This window comes from Oncorhynchus kisutch, linkage group LG24, assembly GCF_002021735.2.
Source record: "Oncorhynchus kisutch isolate 150728-3 linkage group LG24, Okis_V2, whole genome shotgun sequence".
Classification (NCBI taxonomy): Eukaryota; Metazoa; Chordata; class Actinopteri; order Salmoniformes; family Salmonidae; genus Oncorhynchus; species Oncorhynchus kisutch.
Genome location: NC_034197.2, coordinates 45,388,344 through 45,407,973, shown reverse-complemented (window position 1 = coordinate 45,407,973; position 19,630 = coordinate 45,388,344). Strand labels below are relative to the sequence as shown.

The 19,630-nt window shown below is 47.4% G+C and overlaps 1 protein-coding gene across 3 annotated transcripts in view; it reads right to left on the bottom strand.

The window, feature by feature from the left end:
• The window catches only part of LOC109882373 (plasma membrane calcium-transporting ATPase 3), a 220,816-nt gene that overhangs the window by 141,094 nt on the left and 60,092 nt on the right, over nucleotides 1-19,630 (bottom strand). For all 3 annotated transcript variants that reach the window (XR_004205175.1, XM_031803547.1, XM_031803548.1), the window contains exon 10: nucleotides 5,447-5,518. Coding sequence is in view for 2 of the 3 variants with exons in the window: in XM_031803547.1 (XP_031659407.1) it covers nucleotides 5,447-5,518 (72 nt within the window). In the remaining variant the exon portion in view is untranslated. The remainder of the gene's footprint in view (nucleotides 1-5,446; nucleotides 5,519-19,630) is intronic.

The window sequence follows — 19,630 nt, the reverse complement described above, 5'->3', positions numbered from 1 at the left end:
ACAGAGGAGGAAACAGAGGGGAAGAGAAACAGAGGATGAGACAAAGGAGGTGACAGAGGAGGAGACAGCAACAGAGGAGAAGACAGAGGAGGAGACAGCAACAGAGGAGAAGACAGAGGAGGAGACAGCAACAGAGGAGGAAACAGAGGAGACAGAGAAACAGGGGACGAGACAGAAGAGGTGACAGACCAACAAAGGAGGAAAAAGAGCAACAGAGGAGGAGATAGAGGATGAGACAGAGCAACAGAGGAGGAAACAGAGAAGGAGACAGAGAAACAGGAGGAAACGGAGAAACAGAGGACGAAACAGAGGAGGAGACAGAGAAGCAGAGGAGGAAACAGAGAAACAGAGGAGGAGACAGAGGAGGAAACAGCAACAGAGGAGGAGACAGAGGAGGAGACAGCAAGAGGAGGAAACAGAGGAGGAGACAGCAACAGAGGAGGAAACAGAGGGGAAAGAGAAACAGAGGATGAGACAGAGGAGGTGACTGAGCAACAGAGGATGAGACAGAGGAGGAGCCAGAGGAGGAGACAGCAACAGAGGAGGAAACAGAAGAGACAGAGAAACAGAGGAGGAGACAGAGGAGGTGACAGAGAAACAGAGGACGAGACAGAGGAGGTGACAGAGCAACAGAGGACGAGACAGAGGAGGTGACAGAGAAACAGAGGACGAGACAGAGGAGGTGACAGAGCAACAAAGGAGGAAACATAGAAACAGAGGACGAGACAGAGCAACAGAGGAGGAGACAGAGGATGAGACAGAGCAACCGAGGAGGAAACAGAGGACGAGACAGAGCAACAGATGAGAAGACAGAGGACGAGGCAGAGCAACAGAGGAGGAAACAGAGGACGAGACAGAGCAACATAGGAGGAAACAGAGGACGAGACAGAGCAACAGAGGAGGAGTCAGCAACAGAGGAGGAGACAGAGGAGGAGACAGCAACAGAGTAGGAAACAGAGGATGAGACAGAGGAGGTGACAGAGCAACAGAGGAGGAGTCAGCAACAGAGGAGGAGACAGAGGAGGAGACCGCAACAGAGGAGGAGACAGCAACAGAGGAGGAAACAGAGGGGAAAGAGAAACAGAGGAGGAGACAGAGGAGGTGACAGAGCAACAGAGGACAAGACAGAGGAGGAGGCAGAGGAGGAGACAGCAACAGAGGAGAAGACAGAGGAGGAGACAGCAACAGAGGAGAAGACAGAGGAGGAGACAGCAACAGAGGAGGAAACAGAGGAGATAGAGAATCAGGGGACGAGACAGAAGAGGTGACAGACCAACAAAGGAGGAAAAAGAGCAACAGAGGAGGAGATAGAGGATGAGACAGAGCAACAGAGGAGGAAACAGAGAAGGAGACAGAAACAGAGGAGGAAACAGAGAAACAGAGGAGGAAACAGAGGAGGAGACAGAGAAACAGAGGAGGAAACAGAGAAACAGAGGAGGAGACAGAGGAGGAGACAGCAACAGAGGAGGAGACAGCAAGAGGAGGAAACAGAGGAAGAGACAGCAACAGAGGAGGAAACAGAGGGGAAAGAGAAACAGAGGATGAGACAGAGGAGGTGACTGAGCAACAGAGGATGAGACAGAGGAGGAGCCAGAGGAGGAGACAGCAATAGAGGAGGAAACAGAAGAGACAGAGAAACAGAGGATGAGACAGAGGAGGTGACAGAGAAACAGAGGACGAGACAGAGGAGGTGACAGAGCAACAAAGGAGGAAACAGAGAAACAGAGGACGAGACAGAGCAACAGAGGAGGAGACAGAGGAGGAGACAGAGCAACCGAGGACGAAACAGAGGACGAGACAGAGCAACAGAGGAGAAGACAGAGGACGAGGCAGAGCAACAGAGGAGGAAACAGAGGACGAGACAGAGAAACATAGGAGGAAACAGAGGACGAGACAGAGCAACAGAGGAGGAGACAGAGGAGGAGACAGAGGAGGAGACAGAGAAACAGAGGACGAGACAGAGGGGTGACAGAGCAACAAAGGAGGAAACAGAGAAACAGAGGACGAGACAGAGCAACAGAGGAGGAGACAGTGGATGAGACAGAGCAACCGAGGACGAAACAGAGGACGAGACAGAGCAACAGAGGAGAAGACAGAGGACGAGGCAGAGCAACAGAGGAGGAAACAGAGGAGGTGACAGAGAAACAGAGGACGAGACAGAGGAGGTGACAGAGCAACAAAGGAGGAAACAGAGAAACAGAGGACGAGACAGAGCAACAGAGGAGGAGACAGAGGATGAGACAGAGCAACCGAGGACGAAACAGAGGACGAGACAGAGCAACAGAGGAGAAGACAGAGGACGAGGCAGAGCAACAGAGGAGGAAACAGAAGACGAGGCAGAGCAACATAGGAGGAAACAGAGGACGAGAGAGCAACAGAGGAGGAGTCAGCAACAGACGAGGAGACAGAGGAGGAGACAGCAACAGAGTAGGAAACAGAGGATGAGACAGAGGAGGTGACAGAGCAACAGAGGAGGAGTCAGCAACAGAGGAGGAGACAGAGGAGGAGACAGCAACAGAGTAGGAAACAGAGGAGGAGACAGAGGAGGAGACAGCAACAGAGGAGGAAACAGAGGGGAAAGAGAAACAGAGGATGAGACAAAGGAGGTGACAGAGGAGGAGACAGCAACAGAGGAGAAGACAGAGGAGGAGACAGCAACAGAGGAGAAGACAGAGGAGGAGACAGCAACAGAGGAGGAAACAGAGGAGACAGAGAAACAGGGGACGAGACAGAAGAGGTGACAGACCAACAAAGGAGGAAAAAGAGCAACAGAGGAGGAGATAGAGGATGAGACAGAGCAACAGAGGAGGAAACAGAGAAGGAGACAGAGAAACAGGAGGAAACGGAGAAACAGAGGACGAAACAGAGGAGGAGACAGAGCAACAGAGGAGGAGACAGAGGAGGAGACAGAGGAGGAGACAGAGAAACAGAGGACGAGACAGAGGGGTGACAGAGCAACAAAGGAGGAAACAGAGAAACAGAGGACGAGACAGAGCAACAGAGGAGGAGACAGAGGATGAGACAGAGCAACCGAGGACGAAACAGAGGACGAGACAGAGCAACAGAGGAGAAGACAGAGGACGAGGCAGAGCAACAGAGGAGGAAACAGAGGAGGTGACAGAGAAACAGAGGACGAGACAGAGGAGGTGACAGAGCAACAAAGGAGGAAACAGAGAAACAGAGGACGAGACAGAGCAACAGAGGAGGAGACAGAGGATGAGACAGAGCAACCGAGGACGAAACAGAGGACGAGACAGAGCAACAGAGGAGAAGACAGAGGACGAGGCAGAGCAACAGAGGAGGAAACAGAAGACGAGGCAGAGCAACATAGGAGGAAACAGAGGACGAGAGAGCAACAGAGGAGGAGTCAGCAACAGACGAGGAGACAGAGGAGGAGACAGCAACAGAGTAGGAAACAGAGGATGAGACAGAGGAGGTGACAGAGCAACAGAGGAGGAGTCAGCAACAGAGGAGGAGACAGAGGAGGAGACAGCAACAGAGTAGGAAACAGAGGAGGAGACAGAGGAGGAGACAGCAACAGAGGAGGAAACAGAGGGGAAAGAGAAACAGAGGATGAGACAAAGGAGGTGACAGAGGAGGAGACAGCAACAGAGGAGAAGACAGAGGAGGAGACAGCAACAGAGGAGAAGACAGAGGAGGAGACAGCAACAGAGGAGGAAACAGAGGAGACAGAGAAACAGGGGACGAGACAGAAGAGGTGACAGACCAACAAAGGAGGAAAAGAGCAACAGAGGAGGAGATAGAGGATGAGACAGAGCAACAGAGGAGGAAACAGAGAAGGAGACAGAGAAACAGGAGGAAACGGAGAAAACAGAGGACGAAACAGAGGAGGAGACAGAGAAGCAGAGGAGGAAACAGAGAAACAGAGGAGGAGACAGAGGAGGAAACAGCAACAGAGGAGGAGACAGAGGAGGAGACAGCAAGAGGAGGAAACAGAGGAGGAGACAGCAACAGAGGAGGAAACAGAGGGGAAAGAGAAACAGAGGATGAGACAGAGGAGGTGACTGAGCAACAGAGGATGAGACAGAGGAGGAGCCAGAGGAGGAGACAGCAACAGAGGAGGAAACAGAAGAGACAGAGAAACAGAGGAGGAGACAGAGGAGGTGACAGAGAAACAGAGGACGAGACAGAGGAGGTGACAGAGCAACAGAGGACGAGACAGAGGAGGTGACAGAGAAACAGAGGACGAGACAGAGGAGGTGACAGAGCAACAAAGGAGGAAACATAGAAACAGAGGACGAGACAGAGCAACAGAGGAGGAGACAGAGGATGAGACAGAGCAACCGAGGAGGAAACAGAGGACGAGACAGAGCAACAGATGAGAAGACAGAGGACGAGGCAGAGCAACAGAGGAGGAAACAGAGGACGAGACAGAGCAACATAGGAGGAAACAGAGGACGAGACAGAGCAACAGAGGAGGAGTCAGCAACAGAGGAGGAGACAGAGGAGGAGACAGCAACAGAGTAGGAAACAGAGGATGAGACAGAGGAGGTGACAGAGCAACAGAGGAGGAGTCAGCAACAGAGGAGGAGACAGAGGAGGAGACAGCAACAGAGTAGGAAACAGAGGAGGAGACAGAGGAGGAGACAGCAACAGAGGAGGAAACAGAGGAGGAGACAGCAACAGAGGAGGAGACACAGCAACAGAGGAGGTGACAGAGAAACAAAGGGGGAAACAGAGAAACAGAGGACGAGACAGAGCAACAGAGGAGGAGACAGCAACAGAGGAGGAGACAGAGGAGGAGGCAGAGCAACAGAGGACAAGACAGAGCAACAGACCTCTTCTCGGGCCTAACAACACCTGTGCCAATATATCCAACAAAAACCTGCTTCTCTGGCATTATCACTTAAATGTACAACAACGTTATTAACACAACAACAATGTTATTAACACAACAACAACAACATTATTAACACAACAACAACGTTAACACAACAACAACAACATTATTATTAACACAACAACAACATTATTAACACATCAACAACAACAGCATTATTAACACAACAACGACAACAACATTATTAACACAACAACAACAACAACGTTATTAACACAACAACAACAACATTATTAACACAACAACATTATTAACACAACAACAACGTTATTAACACAACAACAACATTATTAACACAACAACAACATTATTAACACAACAACAACGTTATTAACACAACAACAACAACATTCATACAACAACATTATTAACACAACAACAACATTATTAACACAACAACAACAACATTACTAGCACAACAACAACAACATTAACACAACATCAACAACATTATTGACTCAACCTGCAACACATCAACAGCATTATTGACTCAACCTGCAACACATCAACAGCATTATTGACTCAACCTGCAACACATCGACATGAACATTTCCTATTCTTGTTGCCAATATAAAAACATCTCACCTTCTATTACGAACGTCTGGATGACAAAATACAACACCAAGATGAGCACTGTTATAGCTGACATCACCAGGCCTAGACAGAGAGAGACAGAAAGAATGATGTGTGACCATGTAACTTTATGACGATGTTATGTTACATCAGGCCATACTAATTTAATTGACTGTATAACTTTATGACACTGTAATGTTACATAAGGCCATACTAATTTAATTGACGAGCAGAAAATGGAAGAAATATCCACCCAAAATAAAATGACTCCAAATTCAGAGGTGAAAATGGGGGGGGGGGGGGTGTATTTGTCCTGTTTCACATTTGTTCAAGTGTGTGACCTGTAAAAGTGTGTGGTATTAACTGGAAAAGTTTTTTTTGCATATCCCACTCCCCTAAAACACACTTGGAGAGTAGGGTTATGGCCAGGGATCAGCCATTATTGACAGTGACCCTGGAGAAATTTGGGTGAAGTGCTTTGCTCAAGGGTACATTGGCAGATTTGATAGCAAGTGGCTTGTTCTGGTCCCTATAGTGTTTGTTTTTTTACTTGTAATGAACTGCTTTCCTTCTTGTTTACACAGAGTGTTCATGGACCTGACTTTTCGGGAATTGTTGTTTGTGCCTCACCACCTCTTCCCCTTTCAAGAACATCTGAACATCCACAGTGGACACACATCTGAACATCCACAGTGGACACACATCTGAACATCCACAGTGGACACACATCTGGGCATCCACAGTGGACACACATCTGGGCATCCACAGCGACTAGCTCATAGAAAACTATGCAGTATTTTGTTGTTTTTTCTGTAAATCTTTTTACATTATTAGCTCAGGAAATGTTGTGTGTCATTACATACAGCCGGAAAGAACTATTGGATATAGAGCGGTGGTTACTCACCAGAAATACAAGCATTATGACCAGGAATACGACTTCCCTGGACCAGATCCTTTGTTCACTCTCCCAGGAGCAATCAAACTTTTTCCAGGGGCCAACTCAAAACCTCACCGGCAGAGGAGAGGCACTTGAGGCGGCCTGCTAGTTCGACTTAGGAGGCGCGCACACCACCTACCGCTTCCGAGTATATTACTCGCTAATGTCCAGTCTTTGGATAACAAAGTTGATGAGCTTCGAGCAAAGCTTTCTTTCCAGAGAGACATCGGGGGCTGGAACATACTTTGTTTCACAAAAACATAGCTCTCTCTGGATACTCTGTCGGAGTCGGTAAAGCCAGCAAGATACTCAGTACATCATGCAGACAGGAGTAAATATCTCTCCGGGAAGTAAAAGGGCTGAGGGGTGTGTTTCATGATTAACGACTCATGGTGTAATTCTAGGAACATACAGGAACTCAAGTCATTTTGTTCACCAGACCTAGAATACCTCACAATTACATGCCAACCAAATTATCTCCCAAGAGAATTCTCCTCCGTCATCGCCACGGCCGTTTTACATCCCACCTCAAGCCGAAACCTCGATGGACCTCGAACTTCACTGGACTTTATAGAAACTTGGAAATCACACATCCTGAGGCTGCATTTATTGTAGCTGGGGATTTTAACAAAGCAAGGAGGACTAGGATGCCAAAATTCTATCAACATGTTGACTGTCCTACTCGCGCAACCAAGACTCTCGAACATTGCTATTTAAACTTCCGGAATGCTTACAAGACCCTCCCCTGTCCTCCTTTTGGAGAATCTGATCACGAATCCATCTTGCTCCTCCCGTCCTATAGGCAGAAACTCAAACAGGAAGTCCCCGTGCTTCGTACTATTCAACGCTGGTCTGACCAATTGGAATCCACGCTTCAGGATTGTTTTGATCACGTGGACTGGGATATGTTCCAGGTAGCGTGCAAAAATAATATAGATGTATACACGGATACGGGGACCGAGTTCATAAGGAAGTGTATCGGAGATGTAGTACCCACTGTGACTATTAAAACCTACCCATATCACCTCTACCTTACCTGCCACCCTAGACCCAATTCAATTCACCCCAATAGATCCACAGACGATGCAACCCCCACCACTCTGCACACTGCCCTTACCCATCTGGACAAGAGAAATACCTATGTAAGAATGCTGTTTATTGACTTCAACACCATAGTACCCTCCAAGCTCATCATTAAGCTTGAGGCTCTGGGTCCGAATCCCGCCCTGTGCTACTGGGTCCTGGACTTCCTGACAGGCCGCCCCTAGGTGGTGAAGGTAGGAAACATCATGACTGCATGGCCGTGCATGCCTCCAACTCAATCATCAAGTTTGCAGACGACACAACAGTATTAGGCTTGATTACTAACGATGACGAGACAGCCAACAGAGAGGAGGTAAGGGCTATGGGAGTGTGGTTTCAGGAAACAACCTCTCACTCAGCGTCAACATAACAAAGGAGATGATCGTGAACTTCAGGAAACAGCAGAGGAAGCACCCCCCTATCTACTTCGACGGGACCATAGTGGAGAAGGTGGAAAGCTTCAAGTTACATGGCCTACACATCACTTACAAACTGAAATGGACCACCCACACAGACAGTGTGGTGAAGAAGGCGCAACTTAGCCTCTTCAACCTCAGGAGGCTAAAGAAATTTGTCACCTAAAAATCTCACAAATTTGTATATAGTCTTAATTCATTCCTCCTTAGATTTGTGTGTGTTGGGTATATATTGTGTAATTTGTTAGATATTACTTAGATATTACTCCACTGTCGGAGCTAGAAGCACAAACATTTCGATACACCCGCAAAAATCACATGTATGTGATCAATAACATTTATTTTATTTGCTGCTTACATACAGACCTGAAATCATTGGCCACACTAACAAATGGATCACTAGTCACTTTATTAATGCCACTTTAATAATTATGTTTACATATCCTGCATTACTCATCCCATATTTTATACCACCTATTGCATTCCCTATGCCGCTCGGTCATTGCACATCCATATATTTATACGTACATATTCTTATTCTATCCTTTTACTTAGATTTGTGTGTATTAAGTAGTTGTTGTGGAATTGTCAGATTACATGTTAGATATTCTGCACTGTCGGAACTAGAAGCACAAGCATTTTGCAACACTCGCAATAATATCTGCTTACCATGTGTAAATCTGATTTGGAATCGCTTGTACTGTTCCTTGTCAAGGCCCTTCCTGCTGAGGTCATGCATCACGTCAACTTCTATAATCAATGATGTTGAATTGTTGTGCACTATTGACAATTTCACCATGTGTTGTGGGCTGCTGTTCCAGTTAAGTCAGTAATACCGGTTGCAACAGGATATAGGCTCTTTTCAAAGGTCTCTTTCAGTTCTGGGTTTTTGGTTGTTTGTTTCACCTAGGCTCGTCATGGTGCTACACTGTTTCACACGCTTTCCCATCTTCTCCATGGCCAGGGCAGTTCCCTGCAGCCCCAAGTTTAGGCAGGGTGTCACCCGGTGCTGTTCTACAAGTGATAAGCATGTCAAGAGGCTTGAACAAAACCATAGATGGTTTCGTGGTCTAGACCACCATCAGATTGATCGAAATGTAACTTGTTGAGAGAGACTCAATCTTCACTGTAGTTCCCTCCAATTACATTTTGTAATTGAATTTTTGTCCCCCAAACCAATTTTATAATTGGAATGTGATACAAAACGCGGCAACGGTTTTAGGACCATGCGGACAAATCCGGACGGTCGGGTAGGATGTTTGGAGTATATATGTCTTAGAGGACGACATGGGAATGGAGATACAGTTGAAGTCGGAAGTTTACATACTGTAACGGCGTTCTTCGTTTGTTGAAAGAGAGTCGGACCGAAATGCAGCGTGGTGGTTACTCATGTCTTTAATGAAGAAAAAAAGTGACGATACATGAAATAACTAATAAATACGAAAACAACAAACGGAACGTGAAACTTATTACAGCCTATCTGGTGAACACTACACAGAGACAGGAACAATCACCCACGAAAGACAAAGCGAAACTCAGGCTACCTAAATACGGTTCCCAATCAGAGGCAACGAGAATCACCTGACTGCTGATTGAGAACCGCCTCAGGCAGCCAAGCCTATACAACACCCCTAATCAGCCGCGATCCCAAATACTACAAACCCCAATACGAAATACAATAACATAAACCCCTGTCACACCCTGGCCTGACCAAATATATAACGAAAACACAAAATACAATGACCAAGGCGTGACAGAACCCCCCCCCCCAAGGTGCGGACTCCCAGACGCACCTCAAAACCATAGGGAGGGTCCGTGTGGGCGTCTGTCCATGGTGGCGGCTCCGGCTCGGGACGTGGACCCCACTCCATAAATGTCATAGTTCCTCCCCTTCGCGTCCTGGGATAATCCACCCTCGCCGCCGACCATGGCCTAATAGTCCTCACCCAGAACCCCACAGAACTGAGGAGCAGCTCGTGACTGAGGGGCATCTCGGGACTGAGGGACAGCTCGGGACTGAGGGGCAGCTCGGGACTGAGGGGCAACTCGGGACTGAGGGGCAGCTCGGGACTGAGGCAGCTCGGGACTGAGGGGCAGCTCGGGACTGAGGGGCAGCTCGGGACTGAGGGGCAGCCCGTAACTGAGGGGCAGCCCGGAACTGAGGGGCAGCCCGGAACAGAGGGGAAGCCCAGTACTGAGATGAAGCTCAGGTAGGTAGTAGGCTCCGGTAGATCCTGGCTGGCTGGCGGATCTTGAAGATTCAGGTTGACTAGCAGATCTGGAAGATTCTGGTTGACTAGCAGATCTGGAAGATTCTGGTTGACAGGCTGATCTGGAAGAATCTGGTTGACTGGCAGATCTAGAAGATCATGGCTGACTGGCGGATCTAGCTGCTCTATGCAGACTGACAGTTCTGACTGCTCCATGCAGGCTGACAGCTCCTTGCAGACTGGCAGCTCTGGCTGCTTCATGCAGACTGACAGCTCTGACTGCTCCATGCAGGCTGACAGCTCCTTGCAGACTGACAGCTCCCTGCAGACTGGCAGCTCCTTGCAGACTGACATCTCTGACTGCTCCATGCAGGCTGACAGCTCCTTGCAGACTGACAGCTCCTTGCAGACTGGCAGCTCCTTGCAGACTGGCAGCTCCTTGCAGACTGACAGCTCCTTGCAGACTGACAGCTCCTTGCAGACTGGCAGCTCCTTGCAGACTGACAGCTCTGACTGCTCCATGCAGGCTGACAGCTCCTTGCAGACTGACAGCTCCTTGCAGACTGGCAGATCCTTGCAGACTGGCAGCTCCTTGCAGACTGACAGCTCTGGCTGCTTCATGCAGACTGACAGCTCTGACTGCTCCATGCAGGCTGACAGCTCCTTGCAGACTGACAGCTCCTTGCAGACTGGCAGCTCCTTGCAGACTGGCAGCTCCTTGCAGACTGGCAGCTCCTTGCAGACTGACATCTCTGGCTGCTTCATGCAGACTGACAGCTCTAACTGCTCCATGCAGGCTGACAGCACCCTGCAGACTGGCAGCTCAGGCTGCTTCAAACAGGCAGGAGGCTCCGGCAGCGCTGTAGAGAAGAAAGGCTCTGATAGCGCTGAACAGGCGGGAGACTCCGACAGCGCAGGAGAGGAGGAAAACGCTGGCTGCGCTGAACAGACAGGAGACTCCGGTAGCGCAGGAGAGGAGAAAGGCTCCGACAGCGCTGGAGAGGCGGGAGACTCCGACAGCGCAGGAGAGGCGAGGCGCACTGTAGGCCTGATGCGTGGTGCGGGCACTGGTGATACTGGAGCGAGGACACGCACAGGAAGCCTGGTGCGGGGAGCTGCTACCGGAGGACTGGTGTGTGGAGGTGGCTCTGGATAGACCGGACCGTGCAGGCGCACTGGAGCTCTTGAGCACCGAGCCTGCCCAAGCTTACCTGGCTCGATGCCCACTCTAGCCCGGCAAATACGAAGGGCTGGTATGAACCGTACCGGGCTATGCACCCGCACTGGAGACACCGTGCGCTCACTAGCATAACACGGTGCCTGCCCGGTCTCTTTAGCCCCTCGGTAAGCACAGGGAGTTTGCGCAGGTCTCCTACCTGGCATAGCCATACTCCCTGTAAGCCCCCCCCAATACATTTTTGGGGCCGACTCTCAGGCTTCCATCCGCGTCGCCGTGCTGCCTCTTCATACCAGCGCCTCACCGCTTTAGCCGCCTCTAGTTCTTCCTTGGGATGGCGATATTCTCCAGGCTGAGCCCAGGGTCCTTTTCCGTCCAGTTCCTCCTCCCATGTCCAATTCTCCAAGTGATGCAGCCTCTCCCACTGCAACTGCTCTTCACGATTAACAAGGAGAGTTGGCTCAGGTCTGACACCTGACTCATCCACTCTCCCTCTGAGCCCCCCCCCCCATAAATTTTTGGGGGTGCTTTTCGGGTTTCCTTGCCAACCGTGTTCCCTCGTATCGTCGACTCTTATCTCCGGCTGCCTCTGCTCTCCTCAGTGCTTCCACCTGTTCCCATGGGAGGCGATCTCTTCCAGCCAGTATCTCCTCCCAAGTGTAACAACCTTTGCCATCCAATACGTCTTCCCATGTCCATTCCTCCTTTCGCTTTTCCTGCGGTCGCTGCCTGTTTCCACGCTGCTCGGTCCGTGTGTGGTGGGTGATTCTGTAACTGCGTTCTTCGTTTGTTGAAAGAGAGTCGGACCGAAATGCAGCGTGGTGGTTACTCATGTCTTTAATGAAGAAAAAAAGTGCCGATACATGAAATAACTAATAAATACGAAAACAACAAACGGAACGTGAAACTTATTACAGCCTATCTGGTGAACACTACACAGAGACAGGAACAATCACCCACGAAAGACAAAGCGAAACTCAGGCTACCTAAATACGGTTCCCAATCAGAGGCAACGAGAATCACCTGACTGCTGATTGAGAACCGCCTCAGGCAGCCAAGCCTATACAACACCCCTAATCAGCCGCGATCCCAAATACTACAAACCCCAATACGAAATACAATAACATAAACCCCTGTCACACCCTGGCCTGACCAAATATATAACGAAAACACAAAATACAATGACCAAGGCGTGACACATACACCTTAGCCATACATTTAAACTCAGTTTTTCAGAATTCTTGACATTTAATCCAAGTAAAAATTCCCTGTCTTAGGTCAGTTAGGATCACCACTTTATTTTAAGAATGTGAAATGTCAGAATAATAGTAGAGAGAATGATTTCTTTCAGCTTTTATTTCTTTCATCACATTCCCAGTGTGTCAGAAGTTTACATACACGCAATTAGTATTTGGAAACATTGTCTTTAAATTGTTTAACTTGGGTCAAACATTTTGGTTAGCCTTCCACAAGCTTCCCACAATAAGTTGGGAGAATTTTGGCCCATTCCTCCTGACAGCTGGTGTAACTGAGTCAGGTTTCTAGGCCTCATGGCTCACACACGCGTTTTCAGTTCTGCCCACAAACTTTCTAGAGGATTCAGGTCAGGGCTTTGTGATGGCAACTCCAACACCTTGACTTTGTTGTCCTTAAGCCATTTTGCCACAACTTTGGAAGTATGTTTGGGGTCAATGTCCATTTGGAAGACCCATTTGAGACCAAGCTTTACTTTCCTGACTGATGTCTTGAGATGTTGCTTCAATATATCCACATAATCCCCCCCCCCCCTCATGATGCCATCTATTTTGTGAAGTGCACCAGTCCCTCCTGCAGCAAAGCACCCTCACAACATGATGCTGCCACCCCTGTGCTTCACGGTTGGGATGGTGTTCTTTGGCTTGCAAGACTCCCCCTTTTTCCTCCAAACATAACGATGGTCATTATTGCCAAAGAGTTCTATATTTGTTTCATCAGACCAGAGGACATTTCTCCAAAAAGTACGATCTTTGTCCCCATGTGCAGTTGCAAACCATTGTCTGGCTTTTTTATGGCGGTTTTGGAGCAGTGGCTTCTTCCTTGCTGAGCGCCCTTTCAGGTTATGTCGAAATAGGACTTGTTTTACTGTGGATACAGATACTTTTGTACATGTTTCCTCCAGCATCTTCACAAGTCCTTTGCTGTTGTTCTGGGATTGATTTGCACTTTTCACACCAAAGTATGTTCATCTCTAGGAGACAGAATGCGTCTCCTTCCTGAGCAGTATGACAGCTGCGTGGTCCCATGGTGTTTATACTTGCATACTATTGTTTGGACAGATGAACGTGGCACCTTCAGGCATTTGGAAAATGCTCCCAAGGATGGACCAGACTTGTGGAGGTCGACAATTTTTTTTCTGCTGTCTTGGCTGATTTCTTTTGATTTTCCCATGATGTCAAATAAAGTGGCACTGAGTTTGAAAGTAGGCCTTGAAATACATCCACAGGTACACCTCCAATTGACTCAAATTATGTCAATTAGCCTATCAAAAGCTTCTAAAGCCATGACATCATTTTCTGTAATTTTCCAAGGTGTTTAAAGGCACAGTCAATTTAGTGTATGTAAACTGCTGACCCAATGGAATTGTGATACAGTGAATTGTGATAAAGTCTGTATACAATTGTTGGAAAAATGACTTGTGTCATGCACAAAGTAGATGTCCTAATCGACTTGCCAAAACTATACAAGAAATTTGTGGTGGTTGAAAAGCGAGTTATAATGACTCCAACCTAAGTGAATGTAAACTTCTGACTTCAACTGTATATATTATTATTTCCGACCCCCCACTTCTAAAACCAAAGTTGCTCCCCTATCCAAAGATGCAGAGATTTTCAACTGTGTGTCAAAGAGGACTGGATGGCTGGAAAACCCTGTCCATGACATACACTTTCTCTTTATAGAATGACCCAGATGGAGATGCTGGGACGTCTGGTATCAACATGATAGATGGTACAAGTCCACTGAAGCTGCTAGAACTTCCCCAGCCATATGAGCAATGCTTAGATGCCTGCCTCTGTAACAGGTACCTAAAGGCTGACCAGGTTCTCCGACAGGAATGACTGCCTTATTATCCACACTTTCATACTCCTGCTGCCACAAGCAGGCAAACTGTTTCATGTAGTTCCACTGTACTGCAGCAAACTTTGAGTCTTGATGTCCCTTCCTGATCACCCAAGACTGGACCATGAACTTGAGGTCAAAACTTCCTGGAGAGCAGACTTGGTCCATGGATTCTTGGGAGTAAACTGCAGCCGCAGCCACTGTGTTAATGGGATTTTTGTTTCTCGTGGAAGCCGCTGTTCCACTATGTCACCCAAGTCCTCAACAGAAATGTCAAAAGTTAAGAACGAGTACTCAGTTTCCTTAAATCCATGATCAGGTCTGAGTCATCACCATCAAGGAGGAACAAGGATACTCTCTGGGTCATCACCATCAAGGAGGAACAAGGATACTCTCCGGGTCATCACCATCAAGGAGGAACAAGGATACTCTCCGGGTCATCACCATCAAGGAGGAACAAGGATACTCTCCGGGTCATCACCATCAAGGAGGGACATGGATACTCTCCGGGTCATCACCATCAAGGAGGAACAAGGATACTCTCTGGGTCATCACCATCAAGGAGGAACAAGGATACTCTCCGGGTCATCACCATCAAGGAGGGACATGGATACTCCCTCATCAAGCAGGCCCTGTTCAGCATCATCTGTCAGTAACTGCTGTTCACTTTAGCAGGATGTGCGTATTGGTCAAGGAATGCTTTTTGCTCTAGTGTTGCATGTTGGTTGTTTATTTATTTTATCGTTGTGAAGATGACAGAGGCTTGCCTGGTCTCAAGAAGCCATCGCTATCTGACAGAAGCTTGCCTGGTTTCATGAAGCCATCGCTATCAGACAGAAGCTTGCCTGGTTTCATGAAGCCATCGCTATCAGACAGAAGCTTGCCTGGTCTCATGAAGCCATCGCTATCAGACAGAAGCTTGCCTGGTCTCATGAAGCAATCGCTATCTGACAGAAGCTTGCCTGGTCTCATGAAGCCATCGCTATCAGACAGAAGCTTGCCTGGTCTCATGAAGCCATCGCTATCAGACAGAAGCTTGCCTGGTCTCATGAAGCCATCGCTATCAGACAGAAGCTTGCCTGGTCTCAAGAAGCCATCGCTATCAGACAGAAGCTTGCCTGGTTTCATGAAGCCATCGCTATAAGACAGAAGCTTGCCTGGTCTCATGAAGCCATCGCTATAAGACAGAAGCTTGCCTGGTCTCATGAAGCCATCGCTATCTGAGAATACCTTTCATATGAATATATCAGAGTGCCTAGGTAGTTACCACAGACATACTTGTAGAAAGTAAAAGTCAATGATAGTTTGAAGTAGTCAATCCACTGCCTCCACTGGTCTTCAGGAGTAGAGTCCAGTAGGAAGCAAGGGTGATGTTGGGACATTTTCTCCAAAGCTTGCAACAGAGTGTTATACTGAGGGCTTATCAGTCCGCATGATGTTCTCATAAAACGTTCAACTCTGGTGTGTGTTTGTGAGTGGACTGTTGGTGACGTCTGGTCAATGTTTGATTCACCTTCTTCAAGTAGGATACTGCCATGGACGCTTTCACATGCACCACATCCTCACTGACATCTCATTTGGAATACAGAACAAAGAAACAGGCAGTTTTAAAACATGAAGCTTTCCAAAATACATAATAAATGGTGCAGTTTTCCATCATCAGACACAGTGAATCTACAAGGAGTAGTAGCTTCCCATCATCAGACACAGTGAGTCTACAAGGAGTGGTAGCTTCCCATCATCAGACACAGTGAATCTACAAGGAGTAGTAGCTTCCCATCATCAGACACAGTGAGTCTACAAGGAGTGGTAGCTTCCCATCATCAGACACAGTGAATCTACAAGGAGTAGTAGCTTCCCATCATCAGACACAGTGAGTCTACAAGGAGTAGTAGCTTCCCATCATCAGACACAGTGAATCTACAAGGAGTAGTAGCTTCCCATCATCAGACACAGTGAGTCTACAAGGAGTGGTAGCTTCCCATCATCAGACACAGTGAATCTACAAGGAGTAGTAGCTTTCCATCACCTCAGCCACGCTCAAGGTACTAAACGATATAACTGCCATAGATAAAAGACAGTACAGTGCAGTAGTCTTCATCGACCTGGCCAAGGCTTTCGACTCTGTCAATCACCTTATCCTTATCGACAATAGCCTTGGTTTCTCTAATGACTGCCTCGCCTGGTTCACCAACTACTTTGCAGACAGAGTTCAGTGTTTCAAATCGGAGGGCATGTTGTCCGGACCTCTGGCAGTCTCTATGGGGGTACCACAGGGTTCAATCCTCGGGCCGACTCTTTTCTCTGTATATATCAATGATGTCGCTCTTGCTGCGGGCGAGTCCCTGATCCACCTCTGCGCAGACGACACCAATTTGTATACTTCTGGCCCTTCCTTGGACACTGTGCTAACTAACCTCCAAAAGAGCTTCAATGCCATACAACACTCCTTCCATGGCCTCCAACTGCTCTTAAACGCTAGTAAAACCAAATGCATTCTTTTCAACTGTTTGCTGCCCGCACCCGCCCGACTAGCATCACTACTCTGGACGGTTCTGACCTAGAATACGTGGACAACTACAAATACCTAGGTGACTGGCTAGACTGTAAACTCTCCTTCCAGACTCATATTAAACATCTCCAATCCAAAATCAAATCTAGAATCGGCTTTCTATTTCACAACAAAGCCTCCTTCACTCACGCCGCCAAACTTACCCTAGTGAAAACTGACTATCCAACCGATCCTCGACTTCGGCGATGTCATCTACAAAATAGCTTCCAATACTCTTCTCAGCAAACTGGATGCAGTCTATCACAGTGCCATCCGTTTTGTTACCAGATCACCTTATACCACCCACCACTGCGACCTGTATGCTCTAGTCGGCTGGCCCTCGCTACATATTTGTCGCCAAACCAACTGGCTCCAGGTCTTCTATAAGTCTATGCTAGGTAAAGCTCCGCCTTATCTCAGTTCACTGGTCATGATAACAACACACACCCGTAGAACACGTTCCAGCAGGTGTATCTCACTGATCATCCCCAAAGCCAACACCTCATTTGGCAGCCTTTCCTTCCAGTTCTCTGCTGCCACTGACTGGAAAGAATTGCAAAAATCGCTGAAGTTGGAGACTTTTATTTCCCTCACCAACTTTAAATATCAACTATCTGAGCAGCTAACCGATCGCTGGAGCTGTACATAGTCCATCTGTAAATAGCCCACCAAATGTACCTACCTCATCCCCATATTGTTTTTATTGTATTTGCTTTCCTGCTCTTTTGCACACCAATATCTCTACCTGTACATGACCATCTGATCATTCATCACTCCAGTGTTAATCTGCTAAATTGTAATCATTCGCTCCTATGGCCTATTTATTGCCTTACCTCCTCAAGCCTTTTGCACACAATGTATATAGACTTAATTTTTTCTACTATGTCATTGACTTGTTTATTGTGTTATTGGCTTGTTTATTGTTTACTCCATGTGTAACTCTGTGTTGTTGTCTGTGTCACACTGCTATGCTTTATCTTGGCCAGGTCGCAGTTGCAAATGAGAACTTGTTCTCAACTGGCCACCTGGTTAAATAAAGGTGTTCTCAACTGGCCACCTGGTTAAATAAAGGTGTTCTCAACTAGCCTACCTGGTTAAATAAAGGTGTTCTCAACTAGCCTACCTGGTTAAATAAAGGTGTTCTCAACTAGCCTACCTGGTTAAATAAAGGTGTTCTCAACTGGCCACCTGGTTAAATAAAGGTGTTCTCAACTAGCCTACCTGGTTAAATAAAGGTGTTCTCAACTAGCCTACCAGGTTAAATAAAGGTGTTCTCAACTAGCCTACCTGGTTAAATAAAGGTGTTCTCAACTAGCCTACCAGGTTAAATAAAGGTGTTCTCAACTGGCCACCTGGTTAAATAAAGGTGTTCTCAACTAGCCTAGCTGGTTAAATAAAGGTGTTCTCAACTAGCCTACCTGGTTAAATAAAGGTGTTCTCAACTAGCCTACCTGGTTAAATAAAGGTGGAATAATAAACATTTATAAAAAAATCATCAGACACAGTGAATCTACAAGGAGTAGTAGCGCCCCATCATCAGACACAGTCAATCTACAAGGAGTAGTAGCTTCCCATCATCAGACACAGTGAATCTACAAGGAGTAGTAGCGCCCCATCATCAGACACAGTGAATCTACAAGGAGTAGTAGCTTCCCATCATCAGACACAGTGAATCTACAAGGAGTGGTAGCTTCCCATCATCAGACACAGTCAATCTACAAGGAGTGGTAGCTTCCCATCATCAGACACAGTCAATCTACAAGGAGTGGTAGCTTCCCATCATCAGACACAGTCAATCTACAAGGAGTAGTAGCTTCCCATCATCAGACACAGTCAATCTACAAGGAGTAGTAGCTTCCCATCATCAGACACAGTCAATCTACAAGGAGTAGTAGCTTCCCATCATCAGACACAGTGAATCTACAAGGAGTAGTAGCTTCCCATCATCAGACACAGTCAATCTACAAGGAGTAGTAGCTTCCCATCATCAGACACAGTCAATCTACAAGGAGTAGTAGCTTCCCATCATCAGACAGTCAATCTACAAGGAGTAGTAGCTTCCCATCATCAGACACAGTGAATCTACAAGGAGTAGTAGCTTCCCATCATCAGACACAGTCAATCTACAAGGAGTAGTAGCTTCCCATCATCAGACACAGTGAATCTACAAGGAGTAGTAGCTTCCCATCATCAGACACAGTCAATCTACAAGGAGTAGTAGCGCCCCATCATCAGACACAGTCAATCTACAAGGAGTAGTAGCTTCCCATCATCAGACACAGTCAATCTACAAGGAGTAGTAGCTTCCCATCATCAGACACAGTGAATCTACAAGGAGTAGTAGCTTCCCATCATCAGACACAGAGAATCTACAAGGAGTAGTAGCTTCCCATCATCAGACACAGTCAATCTACAAGGAGTAGTAGCTTCCCATCATCAGACACAGTGAGTCTACAAGGAGTAGTAGCTTCCCATCATCAGACACAGTGAATCTACAAGGAGTAGTAGCGCCCCATCATCAGACACAGTGAATCTACAAGGAGTAGTAGCTTCCCATCATCAGACACAGTGAATCTACAAGGAGTAGTAGCGCCCCATCATCAGACACAGTGAATCTACAAGGAGTAGTAGCTTCCCATCATCAGACACAGTGAATCTACAAGGAGTGGTAGCTTCCCATCATCAGACACAGTCAATCTACAAGGAGTGGTAGCTTCCCATCATCA